Source organism: Triticum urartu, chromosome 1A (genome assembly GCF_056163025.1).
Source record: "Triticum urartu cultivar PI428250 chromosome 1A, HENAU_Tu73, whole genome shotgun sequence".
Classification (NCBI taxonomy): Eukaryota; Viridiplantae; Streptophyta; class Magnoliopsida; order Poales; family Poaceae; genus Triticum; species Triticum urartu.
Genome location: NC_141873.1, coordinates 502,489,113 through 502,514,980, shown reverse-complemented (window position 1 = coordinate 502,514,980; position 25,868 = coordinate 502,489,113). Strand labels below are relative to the sequence as shown.

At 46.2% G+C, this 25,868-nt stretch overlaps 1 protein-coding gene across 1 annotated transcript; it reads right to left on the bottom strand.

The window, feature by feature from the left end:
• Positions 1–23,136: 23,136 nt before the first annotated feature.
• LOC147991966 (uncharacterized) lies at positions 23,137–24,573 on the bottom strand. Its single transcript, XM_087539326.1, has 3 exons — positions 24,544–24,573; positions 23,875–24,151; positions 23,137–23,780 (listed from the first exon to the last, which is right to left on the bottom strand). The coding sequence occupies exons 1-3, from the start codon at positions 24,571–24,573 to the stop codon at positions 23,137–23,139; spliced, it is 951 nt and encodes a 316-aa protein (XP_087395452.1).
• Between the last annotated feature and the right edge of the window lie 1,295 nt (positions 24,574–25,868).

Genomic DNA, 25,868 nt, shown 5'->3' with positions numbered 1-25,868 from the left:
ACGTAATTCCGATGAGATGACACCGTATGAACTATGGTTTAGAGAAACCTAAGCTGTCATTTCTTAAAAGATTGGGGCTGCGACGCTTATGTGAAAAAGTTTCAGGCTGATAAGCTCGAACCCAAAGCGGATAAATGCATCTGCATAGGACACCCAAAAACAGTTGGGTATACCTCCTGTCTCAGATCCGAAAGCAATAAGGGATTGTTTCAAGAATCGGGTCCTTTCTCGAGGAAAAGTTTCTCTCGAAAGAATTGAGTTGGAGGATGGTGGAGACTTGATGAGGTTATTGAATCGTCTCTTCAACTAGTGTGTGACAGGGCACAGGGAGTTGTTCCTATGGCACCTACACCAATTGAAGTGGAAGCTTATGATAGTGATCATGAAACTTCAGATCAAGTCACTACCAAACCTCGTGGGATGACAAGGATGCGTACTACTTCAGAGTGGTACGTAATCCTGTCTTGGAAGTCATGTTGCTAGACAACGATGAACCTACGAGCTATGGAGAAGCGATGGTGGGCCCGGATTCCGATATATGGCTCGAGGCCATATAATCCGAGAGAAGGATCCATGTATGAAAATAAAGTGTAGACTTTGGAAGAACTACTTGATGGTCGTAAGGCTGTTAGGTACATATGGATTTTAAAAGGAAGACGGACAATGATGGTAAATGTCACCATTAAGAAAGCTCGACTTGTCATTAAGATGTTTTCCGACAAGTTCAAGGAGTTGACTACGATGAGACTTTCTCACTCGTAGCGATGCTAAGAGTCTGTTGGAATTATATTAGCGATTACTGCATTATTTGTGAAATCTTGCAGATAGGATATCAAAACATTGTTTCCTCGATGTTTTTTTGAGGAAAGGTTGTATGTGATACAAACCGGAAGGTTTTGTCAATCCTGAAAGATGTTGATAAGTACGCAAAGCTCCAGCAATCCTTCTAGGGACTGGAGTAAGCATCTCGGAGTTGGAATGTATGCTTTGATGATGATCAAAGATTTTGGGTTTATACAAAGTTTATGAGAAACTTGTATTTCCAAAGAAGTGAGTGGGAGCACTATAGAATTTCTGATGAATATATGTTGTTGACATATTGTTGATCAGAAATGACGTAGAATTTCTGGAAAGCATATAGGGTTATTTGGAAAGTGTTTTTCAATGGAAAGCCTGGATTAAGCTACTTGAGCATTGAGCATCAAGATCTATAAGGATAGATCAAAACGCTTAAATGGTACTTTCAAATGAGCACATTCCTTGGCATGATCTTGAAGGTGTTCAAGATGAATCAGTCAAAGAAGGAGTTCTTGCCTGAGTTGTAAGTTATGAAGTTAAGACTTAAAGCTCGACCACGGCAGAATAGAGAGAAAGGACGAAGGTCGTCCCCTATGCTTAAGACATAGGCTCTACAGTATGCTATGTTGTGTACTGCACCTGAAGTGTGCCTTGCCATAAGTCAGTCAAGGGTACAAGAGTGATCCAAGAATGGATCACAGGACAGCGGTCAAAGTTATCCTTAGTAACTAGTGTACTAAGGAATTTTCTCGATTATGGAGGTGGTAAAAGAGTTCGTCGTAAAGGGTTACGCCGATGCAAACTTTGACACTAATCCAGATTATTCTGAGTAGTAAATTGGATTCGTATAGTAGAACAGTTATTTGGAATAGCTCCAAATAGAGCGTGGTAGCTGCATCTAGGAGATGACATAGAGATTTGTAAAGCACACACAGATCTGAAAGGTTCAGACCCGTTGACTATAACCTCTCTCACAAGCATAACATGATCAAACCCAAAACTCACCGAGTGTTAATCACATGGTAAATGTGAACTAGATTATTGACTCTAGTAAACTCTTTGGGTGTTAGTCACATGGGGATGTGACCTTGAGTGTTAATCACATATCGATGTGAACTAGATTATTGACTCTAGTGCAAGTGGGAGACTGTTGGAAATATGCCCTAGAGGCAATAATAAAATGATTATTATTATATTTCCTTGTTCATGATAATCGTTTATTATCCATGCTAGAATTGTATTGATAGGAAACTCAGATACATGTGTGGATACATAGACAACACCATGTCCCTAGTAAGCCTCTAGTTGACTAGCTCGTTGATCAATAGATGGTTACGGTTTCCTGACCATGGACATTGGATGTCATTGATAACGGGATCACATCATTAGGAGAATGATGTGATGGACAAGACCCAATCCTAAGCATAGCACTAGATCGTGTAGTTCGTATGCTAAAGCTTTTCTAATGTCAAGTATCATTTCCTTAGACCATGAGATTGTGCAACTCCCGGATACCGTAGGAGTGCTTTGGGTGTGCCAAATGTCACAACGTAACTGGGTGACTATAAAGGTGCACTACGGGTATCTCCGAAAGTGTCTGTTGGGTTGGCACGAATCGAGACTGGGATTTGTCACTCCGTGTAAGCGGAGAGGTATCTCTGGGCCCACTCGGTAGGACATCATCATAATGTGCACAATGTGATCAAGGAGTTGATCACGGGATGATGTGTTACGGAACAAGTAAAGAGACTTGCCGGTAACGAGATTGAACAAGGTATCGGGATACCGACAATCGAATCTCGGGCAAGTATCGTACCGATAGACAAAGGGAATTGTATACGGGATTGATCGAATCCTCGACATCGTGGTTCATCTGATGAGATCATCGTGGAACATGTGGGAACCAACATGGGTATCCAGATCCCGCTGTTGGTTATTGACCGGAGAACGTCTCGGTCATGCCTGCATGCTTCCCGAACCCATAGGGTCTACACACTTAAGGTTCGGTGACGCTAGGGTTATAGAGATATTAGTATGCGGTAACCCGAATGTTGTTCGGAGTCCCGGATGAGATCTCGGACGTCACGAGGAGTTCCGGAATGGTCCGGAGGTAAAGATTTATATATGGGAAGTCCTGTTTTGGTCACCGGAAAAGTTTCGGGTTTTATTGGTAACGTACCGGGACCACCGGGAGGGTCCCGGGGTCCACCAAGTGGGGCCACAAGCCCCGGAGGGCTACATGGGCCAAGTGTGGGAGGGGACTAGCCCCAGGTGGGCTGGTGCGCCCCCCCACAAGGGCCCAAGGCGCCTCCAAGAGGGAAGGGGGGCAAACCCTAGGGCAGATGGGCCCTAAGGCCCACCCCAGGTGCGCCTCCCCCTTCTCCCCTTGTGGCTGCCACCCATAGATGGGTTCGGGGCTGCCGCACCCCTTGGGGTGGAAACCCTAAAGGGGGCTCACCCCCTCCCTCTCCCCTATATATACTTGAGGGTTTTGGGGCTGCCAACATATGAGTTCTGATCTCTCCATGGCGCAGCCCTGCTTCTCTCCCTCCTCCTCTCCTGCGGTGCTTGGCGAAGCCCTGCAGGATTGCCACGCTCCTCCACCACCACCACGCCGTTGTGCTGCTGCTAGATGGAGTCTTCCTCAACCTCTCCCTCTCTCCTTGCTGGATCCAGGCATGGGAGACGTCACCGGGCTGTACGTGTGTTGAACGCGGAGGTGCCGTCCGTTCGGCACTAGGATCTCCGGTGATTTGGATCACGACGAGCACGACTCCTTCAACCCCGTTCTCTTGAACGCTTCCGCTTAGCGATCTACAAGGGTATGTAGATGCACTCTCCTTCCCCTCATTGCTGGTTTCTCCATAGATAGATCTTGGTGATACGTAGGAAAATTTTGAATTTCTGCTACGTTCCCCAACACCAACCACATAAATCTTGATCTCTAGCCTTCCCCAAGTTGCTTTCCACTCAAATCATCTTTCTACCAAATCCAATCCTATGAGAGAGTTGAGTGTTGGGGAGACTATCATTGAAGCACAAGAGCAAGGAGTTCATCATCAACACACCATCTATTACCTTTTGGAGAGTGGTGTCTCCTAGATTGGCTAGGTGTCACTTGGGAGCCTCCGTCAAGATTTGGAGTTGAACCAAGGAGTTTGTACGGGCAAGGAGATCGCCTACTTCGTGAAGATCTACCCTAGTGAGGCAAGTCCTTCGTGGGCGATGGCCATGGTGGGATAGACAAGGTTGCTTCTTCGTGGACCCTTCATTGGTGGAGCCCTCCGTGGACTCGTGCAACCGTTACCCTTCGTGGGTTGAAGTCTCCATCAACGTGGATGTACGATAGCACCACCTATCGGAACCACGGATAAAAAATCTCCGTGTCTCCAATTGCGTTTGCACACTCCAATCCCTTCCCTTTACATTCTTGCAACTTGTATGATTTACTTTCCGCTGCTCATACACTCTTATCATGCTTGCTTGATATCTATTGTGAATGTGTGAACTTGTGCTAAAACTCCACTTCAACTTAAAGAAATTAAAAACAATAACTTTTCTTACTAAGAGTCTATTCACCCCCCCTCTAGACACCTCTTCTCGATCCTTTCAATTGATATCAGAGCTTTGGTCTCCATTGCTTTGGTTTAATCACCATTGGAGGAAGATGGATGAGTCTACATTGGGGAGTCTTAGACGTAGAGTGCCTATTCTTGATGGAGAGTTCTTTCATGAGTGGAAAAATGAGATGCTTGAGATTTTCAATGACTATCATTTGAACAAGTACATTACTATCCCTTGTGCACCTCATGTTGATCCTTTGCATCCTACCCTTGATGAGTCTATCGACATGATCCGCAACCTTAGAACTATTAATCTTATCACTAGAGGCTTGCCTAGAAACTTGATTGGATGTTTGCCTACTCTTGATTGCGCCTACACTATATGGAGATTTCTTGAGGAAATATTTCCAAACTATTCCTTGCAAAACTTAGATGAAATTCTCCATAAGTCTATTGCCTTGAGTAAGATGAATTCCAGTGATCCTAAGTTTGGTGATTGTCTATTTGAGCTTACCAATCTCATGCGTGCCAAAGGAGATGTTGGAATCATTAGCAATATCATCTCCAAAGCTATTAGAATTCATAAAGATGACCATTGTGATGATCATTTATCTAATGAATTACCCTCTCTAGGAATTGATCAAATACAAGACGATGTTGAACATGGATACTATGATGAGGATGATGATAGTGACTATGATCTTGATGATGCGATGAGACACTTTGGTCTTATGGCTAATCTTCGCGGCTACATGGCTGGAGGAAAGGAATGGGTCCTTGATAGTGGATGTACAGATCATATGACCGGAGACAATGATATGTTTCGTGAGCTTGCTGAAAACAACGACCCTCGAAAGTATGTCACTTTTGGTGACAACTCAAAGGGTAAGGTGGTTGGCCTTGGTAAGGTGGCTATCTCACATGATAGCTCCATACAAAATGTCATGCTCGTTGAATCTCTTGGGTATAATTTGCTTTCAGTATCTAGACTTGCTGATTTTGGTTTCAATGTTCTATTTACTGAAGTAGATTGCCAAGTGTTTCGTAGAGATAATCATAAAATGGTCTTTACCGGTATACGTAGAGGTGATCTCTACATTGTTGATTTCACTAAAAAGGCTCAACCTAAAACTTGCTTCATTGCTAAATCTTCTAAAGGCTGGTTGTGGCGTAGAAGGCTAGGTCATGTGGGCATGCGAAATCTTGATAAGATTATTAAAGGTGATCATATCCTTGGAGTAAAAGATGTTATATTTGACAAGGATAGAATTTGTAGTGCTTGTCAAGCAGGAAAACAAGTTGGAGGAAGCCATCCCGTGAAGAACATCATGACCACGAGAATACCGCTCGTGCTACTTCACATGGATCTCTTTGGTCCCAATGCCTACAAGAGTCTCGGTGGTAACTCATTTGGTCTAGTCATAGTCGATGATTTTTCAAGATTTACGTGGGTGTTCTTTCTTGATGATAAATTGCAGGTCCAAAAGATCTTCAAAAACTTTGCTAGAAAGGCCCAAAATCAATTTGAAGCGAAGATCAAGAAGGTTCGGAGCGACAACGGAACGGAGTTCAAGAACGCAAATGTGGATACCTTTCTTGATGAAGAAGGGATCTCACACGAGTTCTCGGCGACGTACACACCTCAACAAAATGGAGTTGTTGAGAGGAAGAATCGGACCCTTATTGAGATGGCAAGAACGATGCTTGATGAGTACAAGACTCCAACACACTTTTGGGCAGAAGCGGTTGAGACAGCTTGTCATGCAACAAATCACTTATATCTTCACAAGCTACTCGGCAAGACGGCATACGAGCTCCTCACCGGTAACAAACCCCAAGTTGGATACTTTTGAGTATTCGGCTCAAAGTACTACATTCTTGATAAGCATCGTCGTTCTAAATTTGCTCCTAAATCTCATGAAGGTTTCCTACTTGGTTATGGCTCAAACTCTCACACTTACCGTGTCTACAACAATTTCACCCGAAAGGTTGAAGAGACGGTAGATGTGAAGTTTGATGAATCTAACGGCCCGCAAGTAGAGCAATTTCCAATTGATGTAGGAGACAAAGACCCTTCGGAAGCAATCCAAGACTTGTCTATTGGCAAGATCCGTCCAACGGAGGTAAAGGAGAGTACCTCGTCCGTCCAAGTGGAAGTTTCCACCTCACGACAAGGTGAACCAAGAGTCGACATGGAAGCATCCACAAATGGGACACATCAAGATGAAGAAAATGAGGGAGTACACCAAGATGAACCTCATCAACCTCCTCCACCACGACAAGAGAACGACGACGCCATCAATGAAGAAGGCCAAGAAGAAGGACAAGATGAAGAAGATGTTCCACCCCGACCCAAGCAAAAGCTCCCACGAGTTCGAGCAAGAGTCGCCAAAGACCATCCCGTTGAGCAAATATACAATGATATCCAAACCGGGAGAATCACTCGCTCTAAAACTCGTTTGGAAAATTTTTGTGAACATTATTCATTCATCTCTAGCATTGAACCTATGAAGGTTGAAGAAGCATTGGAAGATCCGGATTGGATAAACGCCATGCATGACGAGCTACACAACTTTGAGAGAAACCAAGTGTGGACATTGGTCAAGAAGCTCGACAACAACCACAACATCATTGGTACCAAATAGGTGTTTCGCTACAAGCAAGATGAAGATGGACAAGTAGTTCGCAACAAAGCTCGTCTCGTCGCCCAAGGCTACACTCAAGTCGAAGGTATGGACTATGGTGAGACATATGCCCCCGTTGCTAGACTTGAGTCCATTCGCATCTTACTTGTTTATGCTAATCACCATGATATCACCTTGTACCAAATGGACATTAAAAGTTCTTTTCTAAATGGTGAAATTGAGGAGGAAGTTTATGTTAAGCAACCTCCCGGCTTTGTCAATCCTAAGAAACCTAATCATGTTTACAAACATCACAAAGCTCTTTATGGTCTTAAACAAGCTCCTAGAGCATGGTATAAATGCTTGACCGAGTTCCTTATTGAAAAAGGCTTTGAAATTGGAAATATAGATTCTACTCTTTTTACTAAAAGGGTTAATGGAGAACTATTTGTGTGCCAAATTTATGTTGATGATATTATATTTGGTTCGACTAACCCTCATTTTAGTGAGAAGTTTGGAAAGCTAATGTCGGAGAAGTTTGAGATGTCTATGATGAGTGAACTCAAATTCTTTCTTGGTTTGCAAATCAAGCAAACTAAGGAAGGTACCTTTGTTTCTCAAACAAAGTACACCAAGGACTTATTCAAGAAGTTCAATATGTAAGAATGCAAAGGTATGAATACACCCATGCCTACTAGTGGACATCTTGATTTGACCAAAGATGGTGAACCGGTTGATCAAAAAGTTTACCGCTCTATGATTGGTTCATTGTCATATCTATGTGCCTCTCGTCCTGATATTATGCTAAGTGTGTGCATGTGTGCACGATATCAAGCGCCCCCTAAAGAATGTCATCTTAAGGCTGTGAAAAGGATAGTGAGATACTTAATACATACACCAGATTTTGGCATTTGGTATCCTAAGAGGTCTTCTTTTGATCTTGTCGGCTACTCCGATTCGAACTATGCCAGAGACAAGGTTGATAGAAAGTCCACTTCGGGTACTTGTCAATTTCTTGGTAGATCTCTTGTGTCTTGGTCCTCCAAGAAACAAAAATCGGTATCCTTATCCACTGCCGAAGCGGAATACATTGTCGCTGGTTCATGTTGTGCTCAATTACTTTGGATGACCCAAACTCTTATGGATTATGGGATATATGTGAAACATGTTCCATTGCTTTGTGACAATGAAAATGCTATTAAGATTGCTCATAATCCTATGCAACATTCACGAAGTAAGCATATTGAAGTTCGTCATCATTTCATTCGAGATCATGTTGCTAAAGGGGATATTGATCTTAAGCATGTTCGCACCGATAAGCAATTGGCGGATATATTCACCAAACCGCTTGATGAGAAAGTTTTTTGCCAGTTGAGAGGTGAATTGAACATCATTGATGCTTCAAACTTGGAGTAGGAACTCCATTTGGATACATGCAAGGCATGAGCCTTTGACTAATCCTTGATACTTCTTTCCTGATGCTATTTATATGTCTTGGATATACGTGCACCCTTGCATGCTATCTAACCCTTGTAGGTACTTGGATGAATCTAAATCTATGAGATTGCAACTCACTCACATCTTGAGAAATCTCTACATCACCAAGTCTCTACACAATGGTGGTTGAAAACAAGGAATCATGAAACTCTCCAAACATATCCTTTGACAAATTATATATTAAGTTTTATGATTGTCATTTTGGATACACAAGTGCTCTTCCTTGCAAAACTAACCCATGTAGGTAGATGAACTCAAATTCCAAGTGGTGCTCCCAACTCTTGATGAGCTAAATCAACCTTGAGCAACCCACACAAGTTCAACTACATGATCAAGATCAACACCACCACCCAAGGTATGTTATTCCATCTTAGAGAAGCTTTACTCCAAGTCATGGGTCAAAGCAACTCAACAAGATGTGAATACATCAAGATGCTTAAACGAAAAATGGTAACCCCATTTTGAGCTTAAACGATGAGTATGACCTATGATCAAGTGCCCTCACTTGACTCCTAAGTCAATATACTGTAACATAGGTGACTTTGTCGCCGACCAATTCTAGATGAAGTTCTCTTGTGTTTCTCTGTGCTCTTGCATTTGTCTCATGCATATTTGTTTCCCCTTTCATCTAGATTTCTTTTCTTTTTCTTTTTGTTTTGTATTCCCTGCATCCAATTCATTGCAAATCCTTTAGTTAATTCCTTGCAAATCCTTGTGAGATCTTACTTGCCTAGTGAGCTGAGGTGACAAGTGTCTTCTCTGTGATGAACTCGGTCACACTAATCTGTTGCTTTCGGTCCAACCGAATCCTTTCGGTGAAACCGAAGCACACAACTCGGTGCCATCGATTTCACTGCAGAAAAGACAACTTGCCACTTGTTCCTGCATTCTTTTAGCTCCAGCTCCACTCAATGATTCTTGTCCTCTACCAGCATCACATTCAACATGCTTCTTTGCTCTGTGACTCAAGGACCAAACCCAAAAATCCAGAAGAGCCCTTGTTGGAAATTGATGTCAAAGGGGGAGAGAGAGATCACATCAAAGCTTAATCACTTTGACAGGGGGAGAGAGTTCTTCAAGAGGGAGAAAGAGGAATCACATCAAAGGCCCCAGATGCTTGGTGTTCAAGAGGAGAGAAGTCACATGTCTTTAAGAGGGGAAAGACATGTTCATATTTGTTTGTTTGCATTTGCTCTGATTTTTTTGTTCCCTATCTTCTCCCAGTATCCCATGCAAGATTCACGGGGAGCAAGACATCTAAGGGAAGGAAATCTTTGAATTCATTGCATATCTTTACCCTTGGGGACATGTCTACATCCAATAGAGTACTCAGTACTCACTCTCTACATGCCATCCCAGTCTTGGTACTCTTGTGGTTTCTTTTGTTTGTTCTGGCTAGTAGATGTATCTGTGTTATCTAATCTTGTTTACTCAGGTTCATTACTTCCTAAGCCAACTCAAGACCACAAGGTAAGTATATGCATCACAGTCATGTGCATGAGGATTTCTTGCTAATGTACAAATTGTTTGCAAGAAGGACTCATGAGCATGAAGGTACATTTCCTATACTCACATCATTTGCTCTGATGCATATAGCCAAGATACATGTAATACATTGCTTACCCTGTCATGCTTACGCATTCACATGCTCCTATATTCCATATTTACATGATTGCATACATGTAGGGGGAGCCTATGAATGTTACATGTCTTTCCAAAGCTTTACTTGTTTTTCTCTATATCTTTATCTAAAGCTTTGATGTATGTTGTCATCAATTACCAAAAAGGGGGAGATTGAAAGCACAAGTGCTCCTTGGGTGATTTTGGTAATTAATGTCAACATATCTCTTGTTGGACTAATGCTTTGATCTAATATGCTTCAGATAAGTTCAACAATGGAGTGGCATGGACTAGAGGATGTGGAACCCTTTCGAGATGATAAGGACAAAGGATTGGCTCAAGCTCAAAACTCAGGACTCTACAGTTTTCATTTTAGTGATTCAAGATCACATTGAGTCCATAGGAAAGCCAATACTATTAAGAGGGGATGAGGTTTTGCTTAATGGATTGCTTGCTAAAGTGCTTAGTGATATGCTCCAAAGCCTTCAACTACTTTCTCACATCCACATATGTCCCAAACCAAAAGTCAAACCCGGCCCCACCGAAAATTTCTATCCGGCTCCACCGAGTTCTCTTGAGACGGCCATTCTCTCTGACGGTGATTCGTCCACCGGTTCAACAGATTCGCTGTATCTATTGCAAGATGGCGGGCTTGGGGGCTGTTCCGATGGCAGCAGTATTCCGGACCCCTTTGAGCCGCCAAGCTGCGTAGGGGTCTTCATAGCTGGTACTCAACCCGGTCAGAATTCTACAGCCGCAACAGCAATAACGTCCGGGTCAGGAGCAGCCGGGGCAGAAGGCCCTGTGCGCCCGCCGGCTCAGGTGCTGATGGATCTCATGGATAAGCTGACGGCCCTGTTAACCACCAAGTTATTCCTGCAAATCAAGATGAGCATAATGCGGAGGTGGCACAGGTGCGTGAGGAAATAGCTCGGGCCAAGGAGGCCTTAGCAGCTGAGGACACCAGATTGGCCACAGAGCGGGTGGCTTTGGATGCACGGGCCCAGCAGCTCTAGTCAGAAGCTTTCCAGCTTACGATGAGCCTGAACGCGTCTAATGAGGTGCTGAGGAGGAGACACCAGAAAACTCAATCCCATTTTCCTCTGGTTTACGATCCCCGAAATCTTTTCGCTACACCCGGAGCCGGCCCAAGTAACCCGCCAGAAGCAAATTAGTTCATGACAGCCGGGGCAGGAGGACCGGTTTAGCCTCGGGTGATGGCACCTCCTCATGGGAATATGGCCCCGCCCCGCTACGTACCAACACCACCGGGTCACTTTTCTAACCCCATGGAGAATCTGATTGCAGCATCGGCACATTTGGCGGCTCTCCCAGTGGATGGTGATGATCCAATAGCAGTGGAGACGCGAAGGATCAGAGAACTCGTCCAGACGGCCCTGGCTCAGCAAGAGGCTTATTCCTATAGTCGGGACAGGATTCATTCAACTCCTCGCCCAAGCCGGAGCCCGAGTTACAGCAGGCACATGGAATCAGAAGCTTTGTCAAGCAATGCCCAGCGCCATAACCAGCCCGGCAGTTATAACCTGGTGCAAGACCGGATACGTCAGGAGGACCAGCAGGCGGCTCAACTGGCGGCTCAGCAGGCGACTCATCAGGCCCTCCCGGATTATCCGACGACTTCTGTTGAGGCAGGAGTAGCCACCAGAACCTGCGGTGTTCCTTGTTTGGTGCAGGCTCTACGTAATGTGCGTCTGCCCAAGGACTTCAAGGGACCCAGAAAGGTGCCAAATTATACGGCCGACTTACAGCCCTGGGCCTGGATTGAGAGCTATGAGATGGCTATGGAGCTGTTGGAGGTCAGTGACGCGGCAATGGCTAAGTACTTCACCATGATGTTGGATGGAACGGCCCGTTCTTGGTTAAAGGGCCTGCCACCCAACTCCATCGGCTCATAGGCGGAATTAAAAGCCCGGTTCATTCAAAACTTCAAAGACACCTGCAAGCAGTCCATGTCAATTGTGGACTTGACTAACTGTAAGCAAGAGGAGGGTGAATCTACCACTCATTGGGTGCGCCGGGTCAAGGAGATAATACATTCATCTGACAAGATGGATGCCGGCTCAGCAGTCCTCATGTTGGAGAAAAATTGCCGATTTGAACCGCTGAGACAAAAGTTGGGGCGCCTTAAGCGTGATTGCAATGATATGGGTACGCTGATGGCGGCTTTAGTCAAATACGCCGATTCGGATAGTACCAAGGATCCCGCGTCTGATGAGGAAAAGACAGGGAAGGGAAAGAAGAACGACAATGGAAAGGGTCAGCAGCATAACCCGACAAATCAAGGAGGCAATAAGCGTAAGGCCGATGGTAACCCGGAGTTTGTGGCCAACGCCAACGCACAGGGTAACAATCAGAGACGCAAGGGGAAGCTGCCCCCTCGATCTGGCGGGTCAGGTCCATCTCTTGAGCAGCTACTCAATGAGCCCTGTCCGAGACACGGCACCCGGCAAAGGCCAGCCACTCACTTATGGAAGGATTGCGCGATCATGAAGGCTTTCAAGAATTCCAACATGTTCGACGGTAATCATGGGTCAGGTGGCGGCTCAGGAGCCGGAGGTTATCATGGCCCGGGTGGTGGTTCAAATTCCGGCTTTCAGGGAAATCAAGGTGGCTATAATCATCAGCAGTCTGGTCAGGGAAGTCAGCAGCAGTAGCAGTCGGGTTATCAGAGCAATCCGAAGTAGCTGAATAGTGGACAATATCATGTGTTCACCACTAGCTTATGCAAACGAGACCAGAAGATTCATAAAAGGGCTGTGAACTCTGTTGAGCCGGCAGTTCCCAGTTATTTAAGGTGGTCAGAGCAGCCTATTGTGTGGAGCAGAGAAGATCACCCTCCGCGGGTTGACAACCCGGTTCAGTTAGCCTTGGTGGTAGCACCTTAGGTCGGTGGATATAAATTCACTAAGGTACTCATGGATGGAGGTAGCAGCATCGACATCCTCTATTACGAGACCTTTCGATGCATGGGTTTGACTGACAAAAACTTAAAGACATCCAACACCGTTTCCCATGGAGTGGTGCCTGGTAAGTCGGCATACCTAGTCGGTAAGATTGAACTGGAGGTGGCTTTTGGAGATGAGTATGATTCTAGGGCGGAGAAATTAACTTTTGAGGTGGTCAAAATCAAGAGTCCATATCATGCTCTGTTTGGGCGGCCGGCTTATGCCAAGTTCATGGCCCGCCCGTGTTATGTTTATTTGCAGCTTAAGATGTCGTGTCATAAGGGCACCATCAGTGTGCATGGGAGTCAGAAGATAGCCCTGGAATATGAAGAAGGCGATGCGTCTTAAGATGAGTCTGTTTGTGCAGCAGAGGAGCTGAAGTTTTATCAAGATAACATTGGCCCGACGGATATGACCTCTCTGAAGAAGCCAACCACAGAGCATGACCCGGCGATGAAGTTTAAGTCGGCTGCTGAAACTAAGCTTGTTGATTTTACTCCAGGCGACTCGTCCAAGCAGTTCAGTATCAGTACCAACCTGGATCCTAAATAGGAAAGCGCGCTCGTCGAGTTCATCCGTGAGAACCGGGACATCTTTGCATGGAAACCTTCTGACATGCCGGGTGTACCAAGAGAACTTGCTGAGCACACTCTTAATATTGATCCGAAGTATAAGCCGGTCAGGCAGTTTCCTCGGCGGTTTAACGAAGAAAGACGGAAAGCTATTATAGAGGAGGTGGCCCGGCTCTTAGCGGCCGGGTTCATTGTTGAAGTTTTTCACCCGGAGTGGTTGGCTAACCCGGTGCTTGTCCTTAAGAAGAACGACACCTGGCGGATGTGTGAGGATTATACGGACTTGAATAAAGCTTATCCGGCTGATCCCTTTGCTCTCCCCCGCATTGATCAAATCATTGATGCTACGGCGGGTTGTGAGCGTTTGAGCTTTTTGAATGCTTACTCTGGTTATCATCAGATCAAGATGGCAGTTACAGACCAGGAGAAGACGACATTCATCACTCCGTTTGGAGCCTTCTGCTATGTATCTATGCCATTCGGGCTCAAGAGTGCCCAGGCGACTTACCAGCGGTGTGTATAGAATTGTCTTCACAACCAGATTGGGTGCAATGTTCACGCCTACGTAGACGACATAGTGGTGAAGTCCAGAGAGAAGGAAACCTTGATATCTGATCTAAAGGAAACCTTTGATAATCTCCGGGTCTACAAAATGATGCTTAACCCGGACAAGTGTGTGTTTGGTGTGCCTGCAGGCAAGCTTTTGGGTTTCCTGGTCTCCAACAGGGGTATTGAAGCTAATCCGGAGAAGATCAAGGCAATTACCTCTTTGGCTAAACCGGCGTGCATCAATGATGTTCAGCGGCTGGCGGGTCGTGTGGCTGCTTTAAGTCGTTTCATAAGCCGGTTAGGTGAGAAGGCTTTACCACTCTATCAGATGATGAAGAAAACAGACACTTTTGTCTGGAGTGATGCTGCTGATGCTGCCATTGAAGATTTAAAGAGACAGTTATCTGAGCCGCCGGTCCTTGCGGCCCCCATTGATAGAGAGCCGTTGCTATTATATGTGGCTGCGAACTCACGTGCTGTCAGTGTTGAAATCGTGGTGGAGCGCAAGGAGGCTGGCAAGGAGCATCTGGTTCAACTGCCGGTTTACTACATCAGTGAGGTGCTCATTGAGTCTAAGCAAAGGTATCCACATTGGCAGAAGCTTGTTTAAGGGGTGTTCATGGCAAGCCGGAAGCTGAAGCAATACTTCTAGGGTCACCCGATCACCGTGGTAAGTTATGTCCCCTTGGGAGACATCATTCAGAATAGAGAGGCCACAGGACGAGTCGCCAAGTGGGCCATTGAGCTTGGGCCTCATGGTTTGAAGTACATGCCACGGACTGCTATTAAGTCTCAAGCCCTGGTGGACTTTATCAATGATTGGACAGAGCTGCAGACACCTGAGGAGAAGCCAGATAACACGTATTGGACTATTCACTTTGATGGGTCCAGGCAGTTGGAAGGCTCGGGGGCTGGAGTCGTTTTAACCTCCCCCCGAGGTGACAAATTTTGTTATGTGCTCCGGCTTATGTTTCCTTGTACTAACAATGCAGCTGAGTATGAAGCCTTACTCCATGGTCTTCGGATGGCCAAAGAGATGAATTTGAGCCAGGTAAGGTGCTTGGGCGACTCAGACCTCGTGGCTCAACAGGTGTCAGGCAAGTGGGACTCCAAGGATCCCCTCATGGCGGCTTACCGTCGTGAAGTTGATGCGGTAGCTGGGCATTTCAAAGGTTATCAAGTCGAGCACGTTGATCGGAGGAAGAATGAGGCGGCTAATGCTCTAAGCCGGCTGGGATCTCAGCGTAAGCCGGTGCCACCTAACACCTTTTTGGACGTCTTGCATAATCCTTCTGTTAAGTTACCCACAGAGGAAGACTTAGCTATTCCAGACCCGGAAGCACAGTTGGTGGCGGCACTTCATGTCATCCCAGATTGGACAGTGTTGTATTTGGCTTACATGACCCGGGGAGAGTTGCCTGAGGATGAGACCTTGGCGAGACAGATCATCCGGCGGTCTAAATCCATGACTATTGTTCATGGTGAGTTACATCATCGCAGTGTCACTGGGGCATTTCAACATTGTGTGTCACCTGCGGAGGGTCAGGAATACTTCATGAGATCCATGAAGGGGATTGCGGTCATCATGCCGGCTCAAAATCTCTCATGGCCAAGGCTTTCCGTCACGGTTTCTATTGGCTGACGGCTCACGCTGACGCGGAGGATCTGGTCAGTAAATGTGACGGTTGTCAGAAATTCTCACAACGAGCTCATGTGTCGGCTCAAGAGTTGAGGATGATTCCGATTACTTGGCCATTTGCAGTCTGGGGCTTGATATGGTCGGGCCTTTCAAAAGGTCTAAGGATAAAAAGACACACCTCCTGGTGGCAGTAGATAAATTTACAAAGTGGGTTGAGGCAGAGCCGGTCAGTAAGTGTGATGCAGCCACGGCGGTTCAGTTCATGAAAAAGGTGATTTTTCGTTTTGGTTTTCCACACAGCATCATAACTGACAATGGCACCAATCTTTCCAAAGGTGCCATGGAAGAGTTCTGCCAATGAGAACATATCCGGCTTGATGTTTCGGCAGTCGCCCATCCTCAATCCAATGGCCAAGCAGAAAGAGCCAATCAGGAGATCTTGAAGGGTATAAAACCCCGGCTCTTGGTCCCCTTACAGCGGACGCCGGGTTGTTGGGTGGAGGAGTTACCCTCTGTGATCTGGAGCATCAACACTACACCTAACAGATCTACGGGTTATACACCTTTCTTTATGGTGTATGGAGCAGAGGCGGTCCTGCCAAGTGACATCTGTCATGACTCGCCCCGCGTGGCGGCTTACGTTGAGGCTGATAACAAAAAAGCTCGTCAGGATGCACTTGACTTGTTGGACGAAGAGCGAGACTTGGCAATAGCCCGCTCGGCGATTTACCAGCAAGACCTGCGCCGCTACCACAGCCGCCGGGTTAGGTCCAGAACTTTTCAGGAAGGTGACTTAGTGCTCCGGCTCATCCAGGATCAGTCTGATATGCACAAGCTATCCCCGCCATGGGAAGGACCCTTTGTGGTCAGCAAGAACCTGAACAACGGGTCATACTACCTGTCGGGGATATACCCCGCGGCGTAACCCGGCCGGACTTGACGATTTACAGGCGACCCATTTGGACCTGGCGGTTTACGATTCATTGGTAATCCGGCAGGCGGGTTAGAGGAGTGACAAGACCCGGTGGCTTAACGGGCGGTTTATGGAAGGCCGGTTTTATGTTAATGGTGGGCCGGTTTAAGAGAAAAGGCATGAGGAATATTTACCTTACAAAGAGTTAAGACCAGGACTTGTATCCGGTTTGTATTAGAAGGTAGACTAGTCCTAATCCTAATAGAACTCCACATGTAACCCGCCCCTCTAACTTATATAAGGAAGGGCAGGGCTTCCCAAAGAGGAACAGACAACAAGAAACAATCTCTAGGGCTAGACACAAAGAGTCGGCTTACCGGCGACTCCCTCATGATCATAATGAGACCTAGCCACAAACAGCATGTAGGGTTATTACCGGATGATGTTTCCCGAGGCCCGAAGTTGTCTAAATCCTTGTCTTGTGTTGTGTCTCTCGATTCCGTCTAACCCCTCTCAAGCTACCACATAGATGCGTTGGCCTCGCGACTAAGTCCTCACACTAGGACATCTGCCATGACAAATCCATGACAGTTGGCGCCCACCGTGAGGTCTGCCCACGGTGGTGTTAAGTTCTTGGAGGGCGCACTCTTAAGGATCGGGAAACACGCGATTGACCGGTTGAAGAAGAGCCGGCATGAGACAATCACACCGGATTTGTTTTGGATCTGGAATTACAAGATTTGAGTTGACAAGAAATTAGGGTTGCATGGTGTGCAAAGCTGTGACCGGACGATCCGTCGAAACCGGATAGATTTTTCGCCGTGAGATGGATGGAAGTTTTCCGCTGCAAAAAACCTTGCACGTGGTCGCCGAGTCGCTGCAGATCGCATCCTTGCTTCTTGTTTTTGGAAGGAAACTGTGCGTGGAGCAGATCGCATCCAGGGCGGCTAACGTGAGTAATAAAAATAATCAAGTGCGGAACCTGTTCCTGATATACGTGGGCTAAAGCAAGGGTTTCCTACGTCAAAAAAAAGGGAGACCACGACCCGAAAAGAGAGCCGGCCACGACTCGGACTCGTCGATCGTCCGTGCCTGCGTCCTCGCCTCGAGGCGCCGTATTCCGCCGCTGCTCTGAATCGCCCGGAGCCGCCCCCGTGGGCCCGCCTGTCTTCGCCTCTGCTGCAGCTATCCGAGCCGCCCGGTGGAGCGGACCGCCCCCGTCTCTGTGGCCATGGCCCTCCATTCTCTGCCGTCGTGGTCTCGCCCTGCTTCTGAGTCGCTGCTCCGCTGCAGAGCCTCGTGATGAGCCGCCCCGCCCATGCCAAATCGTTACTGCCACAGGCTGTTTTTGCCGCCTCGACTCCGCCACCTTGACCATAATCTGCCGCATCGCTCCTTGGCCGCGGTCGGCCGCTGCCGCTGCCTTTCATCTTGAGCCAGCCGATGTTGAGCCGCCCTCCGTCACGCCGGCCAATGCTGTTTCGAGTCGCCTGTCCGGCTCTGCCAGGAAGCGGAGAAGGTGCAGGTTCAGACCACCTCTGCTCCGAGATGATGGAAGATGTTGAGATAATACTACTGGTGAGAAACGATCTGAAGATGCAGCCGTGCAACACTGTGTTTAAAAAAAAATCCAGCAAAGAGCACCGAAGTCATTATGAAGACGGAAAAGTCAAAACCTGATGGATTCTCATGCTTTTCCACGTGAAAGGCCATCAACTACTACACCTTGCTAGCAAAATTCCAAGGAAGTATAACTACTGAATATGCATGGAGAGAGTACAATCATTGTACATGCATGAACTCCCGACTTATCGTAAGCTGTGGACTGCTTCTACTTTTGCCACGCCCTCCGCCGGCTCTGGTCCGCTTATGATCCCGTCTCTGCCTGGGCCTGTTTCTTCTCTGCTCCACGCCTCACCCCACGTTGCTGCCGCAAGTTCCTCTGCCATCTCAAGGAAAAGACAGCAGCACATGAAAAGAAGGAGCTTCGAGTCGCCGTCGCCTGCTGCCTTGCCTCTAGGCTACCGCGCCTCAAGTCGCCCCTGCTTGGTTTTGCCTCCGAGCCGCTGCCCCCAGGCATCTCTCCTGCTGGTTGCCGCCTGAAGAAAGGAAAGGTGGGGAGCTGATTGGATGATTGACAAAGAAAAACAAAAAGAGAGATAAAAAAATGTGGGCTCCGTATCCCAGTTAAATTATGGAGGTACAAAGATCATTTGTCATCCCAATGCATCAGGAGGCATTACACTGCGGGTATGGAGCAATTGTTCATTACAAATGAGGCATTATACTGCGGATATGGAGCACGCACTGGTAACGTTCTGCAGCGACGTTTTCGTCCGTGCCATACTATCCGATGAACGGGCGTGTGCAAGTTGCCGCTCCTGTGGCCCGGTCTACATTAACTCACCCGTTCGAGCGGCTTACCACGCTTGCGATTACTCACCCGTCCGCACCGGCTTACAACGTTGCTGCCGACTCTCCCATCCGCATCGGCTTACAACGCCACGGCCGGCTCATCTGTCTGCTCCCACGGCCGACTCGGTCGTGATTGTTTTCAGCGTCACCGAGGTGATCATCAACTCTGCTACGGATGATTTCCGGCCTAACTTATCAGGTAAAATCTATCTAAGTTTGTTTTATTAAACATATTGTTTTCATCAAAGAACAATTACTTTGGTCTGTATATTTTTATGTGCAGCAAAGGTGGTGCCATGTTGTGCCTATGAAGTGTACGTCAGCACCATCACGCACCGGTGTCTGTGCCCGCTTACTGATGGAACAGGTGTGCACAAGTCGCCGCCCGTGCAGCTTAATCTACATCAACCCGCCGGAGCCGCGTTGAGCCGCCCTTGCCGCTTGAGCCGCCGGAGTTATATTAAGTCACCGGTCTGCCTGAGCCGTCGGAACTATATTGAGTCGCTAGTTTGCCTGAGCCACCTCTCTCGCGATAAACGGATCATCCGTCGTCCAAACAAATCAGGCGATATGCATCCAAGTTTGTTTTATTAGCATATGTTGTTTAAACCCTATGCAGGATTTGCACAACTATGACTTATATAAATGGTTAAGTCCAATCATTATCAAAGTTGATGCTTCAAAATGATTATCCGTTCTGGATTTTCTCAAAGGCTATAAGCCGTCGGGTTATAAATTCCGGCTTACAATGAATGCGCATTAAGTCGCCATCGGCCAAGAGCCGCCGGATATTTGAACTTCGGATTTACTTGTCAACCGATAAAGTATTCAAATTTCTAATAGCCAAACTTGGCTGGATTTTCATGATGATATTGAATGATTGAGGTTTTCATACCGGGTTATATTATTCAAATCTTTAACAGCCAGATTTTTCTTATATCAATAACCAATATTATGATTGAGGTTTTTAAAGTCGCTTCAGCGCAATGGATATTATTTTATCAATGGATATAATTTATTCTACAATGGAAGGAATAGTCCCGAGTCGCTGCAGGCTTACAACCCGGCACTTGGGGGCTACATTATTCAAGTTGAGATTACATCAAATATACAAGTCTCATGTCACTGCAAGCATGCACCATGACACTTGGGGGCTAATGCAAAGTCATTTTTTGCTCAACTTATTGAAGACCCGACTCATCACATTATAAATGAGCCGGCCCTTGGGGCTACCAATTGCTCCTGTCAACAATTTAAGGTACACAAGTCTTAATATCATTATATTGAAAGGTCCATTGCTTAGTTGGTAAAGCACAAAGCTCTTAACCTTGTGGACGTGGGTTCAAGCCCCATGATGGGGGTTACATTATATGATGTTCTTTTCAAAGAAGTATATATAAAGTACCAACTCAATATTATCTTATTGAGCCGGCCCTTGGGGGCTACACGTTATTGTTCAAATCTACATGATCATATTTATAAAGTCCCTGCTCATTATTGCATAATGACCCGGTCCTTGAGGGCTACATATATGGAGTATTCAGTTTTTACTAGTGACTGAGATGAACAACATGGATTTCTTCAAAGTGGTAGTAATTATATGGAAACAAGCCTTAAGCCATCACTTTGTTCTACTCAAGACTTGGGGGCTACAGGTAATATGGATATAAGGGAGAAAAATCTTCAAATTCTCAGTTCTGAGCAAACCAGATTGACCCGGTGTCTGCAACAATTATGACCCGGCGTCGGTAACAATTATGACTCGGTGCCATCCATATTTACAAACCGGTAATTTTGGTAATATTAAACTTGCAAGTTTTATATCTTCAAACCGGCTGAATATCAGATGAGTATTTCAAGACCAATATTTCTTAAGCCGGTGCTTGGGAAGCCGACTCAAGTGGATTATTCTTCACAATATTTCTCTGTAAGAAACCAATGTCAGCAAATTGAGTATGAAGCTAGCTTATTGACCTGGATTTTCTAGAAGAAGGAAATGAGAAGGAATCAATGATGATCAGGTGCCGGTTTACAAGAATTCTTAACCTAGAGCGCAACCTGTCAAATTCGTTCTTGTGTTTATGTTGCAGATCAGTTTAACATGGATAAATCCAAATTAAACTGGGGGCTAATGTCGGGGATATACCCCGCGGTGTAACCCGGCCGGACTTGACGATTTACTGGCGACCCATTTGGACCTGGCGGTTTACGATTCATTGGTAATCCGGCAGGCGGGTTAGAGGAGTGACAAGACTAGGTGGCCCAACGGGCGGTTTATGGAAGGCCGGTTTTATGTTAATGGTGGGCCGGTTTAAGAGGAAAGGCATGAGGAATATTTACCTTACAAAGAGTTAAGACCAGGACTTGTATCCGGTTTGTATTAGAAGGTAGACTAGTCCTAATCCTAATAGAACTCCACATGTAACCCACCCCTCTAACTTATATAAGGAGGGGCAGGGCTCCCCAAAGAGGAACAGGCAACAAGAAACAATCTCTAGGGCTAGACACAAAGAGCCGGCTTACCGGCGACTCCCTTATGATCATAATGAGACCTAGCCACAAACAGCATGTAGGGTTATTACCGGATGATGTTTCCCGGGGCCCGAAGCTGTCTAAATCCTTGTCTTGTGTTGTGTCTCTCGATTCCTCCTAACCCCTCTCAAGCTACCACATAGATGCGTTGGCCTCGCGACTAAGTCCTCACACTAGGACATCTGCCGTGACAAATCCACGACACTACCTCATCGATGTTCGAGAGCACAAAGACTCACGTAAGTCAGAGGAGGAGACCTGCCGACCGTGGAGTATTGCTCATCTTCGGCCTTACTATACTTGAGCCAACGGCTCTCAGGATGTATATATTTTGATGATGTATATATTATGAAAAGCAATAAAGCAGGACCTCTGTCCTTTTCATCCTCAAAAGTTTACATGCCTTCTTTATCATGTTGTTGAAACAACCAACAGGGAGCGGATCATATCTGAATCCGGCTTTCCTTTGGTCCGGCTTATGATCATATCTGAATCTAGCCATGATCACTTGGGGGCTTCCTGTTCAAACATAAGTCGTATTCGAACCAAAGAGAACATAGATGTCGATACCCTCTTGATCGGCATACTGCCAAACCCACTTGGGGGCTTCTTGATCATATCTGAACCATAGCTTAACCCCTTTGGGTCTGGCGTGGATCGTATTCGAATCAGCGTCATTAAACAACTCTTATGGTCACTTGGGGGCTTCCTATTCAAACATAGGTCGTATTCGAACCAAAGAGAACATAGCTGTCGATACCCATTTGATCGGCATCGCCAAAGCCACTGGGGGCTATATGATCGTATCCAAATCTTAGCTTAACCCCTTTGGAACGGTTTACTCATCGTATTCGAAACAGAAGCCTTTGAATTTTGTTTATTTTTCATAACACTTGGCAATTACAATTATTTGACTATTCTGAGATCATTTTGAAAGCATTTATGGGGTGGTCTTTGTTCCACCGGTTTAATAATTGGTCGAATAAGAGTGTTAGCACATAAACAGGTATTACGTGTGCCAGGTTTCAGGATTAACAAAGTTTACCTTCATTGTTCGGGTCACATAAGCCGGCAAGGTAATTAAATGATCACAGGTATGCTGTTATGATTGCATTTCAAAGATATAATCAAGAACTAGTTTTTATGATTCATAGTCCGGGTTATCAACACATTAAGTGACCCCCTATGCGGTGAGTCACCGAGGGACTTGTGTTTGTTTTTTATGCAGGGCAATGCAAGCAATTTCTTATAACATAAAGGAAGCAAAGGACCAATGTAAACCGGGAGCATATAAACGACGGCGATTTAAGAAAGTGTTGAGCGCCACAAACATGCGCGAAGGCACGACAAAGCCGAATATTTTTTCCTACCCTATTACAAGACTCCCCGAGTCTAGATAATGAGGCATTGTTTTTTCACAAGACATAAACATACGACGCCTGATGGATTCACTCCTTTGGTTGGCTTGAAGATTCCGGGTTATCCTTCTCCGCTCCTCCGTCGGCTGCCCTGTCCTGGAAGGTTGACGATGCCCAGTCAATGCCATTCAAAGCTTCAAACTCAGCTTCATCATCTATTAAACCGGCTGGGTCGACTTCAGGGGCAAAGGTATGCTTACGGATTGGAGGGATCAGGCTGACTTCATCATAATGAGGCGTTGGGAGTCTCAGATTCTGGCTGTCGTAACCCGGCTGATACTTGGTAAGGTCAGTATCATTCCCAATAAGAGTGGCCACAGGCCATATCTCCTTCACGCAGGCGGTGAAATCCTTCTCATTAAACAAGGTGCCATCCTCCTTCAAGCTTGGATATCCAAGGGAAATGTCAGCCGGGTCTAGTTCTGGTAGCCACGCCTTAGCCCGGCTCAATGCGGCTATAGCTCTGGCTCTCGTAGACGCCCGCCTTAGCTCTTGGACCCGCTGAGGTAGCACAGCGAGCCGCTTTAGCATGTCTTGCAGGAGATGGGGAACATCATTTGATAAAGCCACAACGGCCAAAGCACGTTGTGACCCGGTGTAGAGTTGTTCCACCAGAGTATAGACCGCTTTTAGCTTGATCAACATGCTCTGGTTAAGGTTTCTGCTCCTGGGGCCTGCGTTAACAAACATCAGGTGAGCCGGAGGTGATAAGTAAGATACTTGTTGGAAAAATATTTGCAATATTTAACGTTTGCAGAAGTGAATTACCAAAGATTGCTGAGACCATCTGGGATATGTGGCGTTTCAAGCCGGATAGCTCGGTAGTTGTTTCTGCAAGCGATGCCTCTGCTTTCTCTGCCCGTGTCACCAGGGAGGCCTTTTCATCACCCCATACCTTTTTCTCAGCTTCAAAGCCTTTCTTCAATTTCTCTTGTTCAGACACGCTGAACTCAAACTTGGAGTTGGCCTTTTGGGTTTCAATCTCTTGAGCTGCCAGGCGGTTCTTCATATCAGCAATCTCCGACTCAAATTGACTTATGGTGGCCTGCATCAATGTCGGGTTATAGCAAGAATTATTGTAAGATAACATTGAAGTCCCAAGCACTTTGCAAGCAAAACACTTGACACTTGGGGGCTAATGTATGCTGAAGGACTCTAACTTGCTGGGGCGGTTCATGGAAATTAAGTCCCACGCACCTTGCAAGCAAAGATACTTGGCACTTGGGGGCTAATGTGTATTGCAAGTTCAAAGTATCATGATACACCGGTTTAAATATCTTGTTTTTAAGCCGGGTTTTGAAGGTCACAAGATAAGTCGGGCATTTGACAAGCAGTGCTAAAACAGTTTCCTAAAGTCTACAGCATATTTACTCATAAGCAATAGACTTGCGGGTTGGGACAGTAAGTATGTATAAGGAAAAGTAACAAAAATTATACCTCAGATTTTTTATGTATCTGTTTCACCATGTCAATCTTCAGGTCACGACTGCTGTGCACTTGACTTATGTAACCCGAGACAATCTCTCCAATGCTCAGCTGAGTGTAATCTGTGACGTCCAGCTTTGCTTTGCGGCGCTCCAAGAATTCTTCTTTGGCAGAGCACTTGGCGAGCATAGTGGGTCTTCCCGATTCAATAAACTGAGTTTTGGTGATATCAACTTCAGGGTCATCTGCCTTAACCGGGCTAGGAGCCTCCGGATTATCAATAAACTGAGATGAGGTTTTACCCTAACCCTAGCACATCGGTCCCACCGAGTTGATCATATCGGTCCCACTGAAAATCCTAACGTTCACATTTTGAGCTAAATCGGTCTGACCGAGTTCTCTGATTCGGTCCCACCGAGTTTGGTGATTTGTGTGTAACGGTTAGATTTTGTGTGGAGGCTATATATACCCCTCCACCCACTCTTCATTCGTGGAGAGAGCCATCAGAACATGCCTACACTTCCAACATACATTTTCTGAGAGAGAACCACCTACACTTGTGTTGAGGTCAAGATATTCCGTTCCAACCACATAAATCTTGACCTCTAGCCTTCCCCAAGTTGCTTTCCACTCAAATCATCTTTCTACCAAATCCAATCCTATGAGAGAGAGTTGAGTGTTGGGGAGACTATCATTGAAGCACAAGATCAAGGAGTTCATCATCAACACACCATCTATTACCTTTTGGAGAGTGGTGTCTCCTAGATTGGCTAGGTGTCACTTGGGAGCCTCCATCAAGATTGTGGAGTTGAACCAAGGAGTTTGTATGGGCAAGGAGATCGCCTACTTCGTGCCTAGTGAGGCAAGTCCTTCGTGGGCGATGGCCATGGTGGGATAGACAAGGTTGCTTCTTCGTGGACCCTTCGTGGGTGGAGCCCTTCGTGGACTTGCGCAACTGTCACGACCGGTTTTCCGGACATAAATTTCCAGAAAAGACCGTCGTGCTCATCAGCCCCAGGATTACTGTTAGCTGATGAGGCTCAAACTAGATACAGAAATTCCAAGCAAAAGTACGAAAGGTGTAGTACAAGACCATTGTGGCCTATGAGTACATCAAATGGTTTTCTAGTGGTTGATGGCGGAAGCGGTTTGTGAGACATCAGTGTCTATGGGACTCCATTTCCCACGGGAACAGCTGACCAGGTTAACTCCTATCTTCGCGAGGCTGCTATCACCGTTGCTTAGTTTCCGGGGCTGTCACCGCAACGCTCCTCTCCATGCAGAAATCTGGCCAAGACAATAGCCAGGGACAAGCCAGTGAGTACTTTGAATGTACT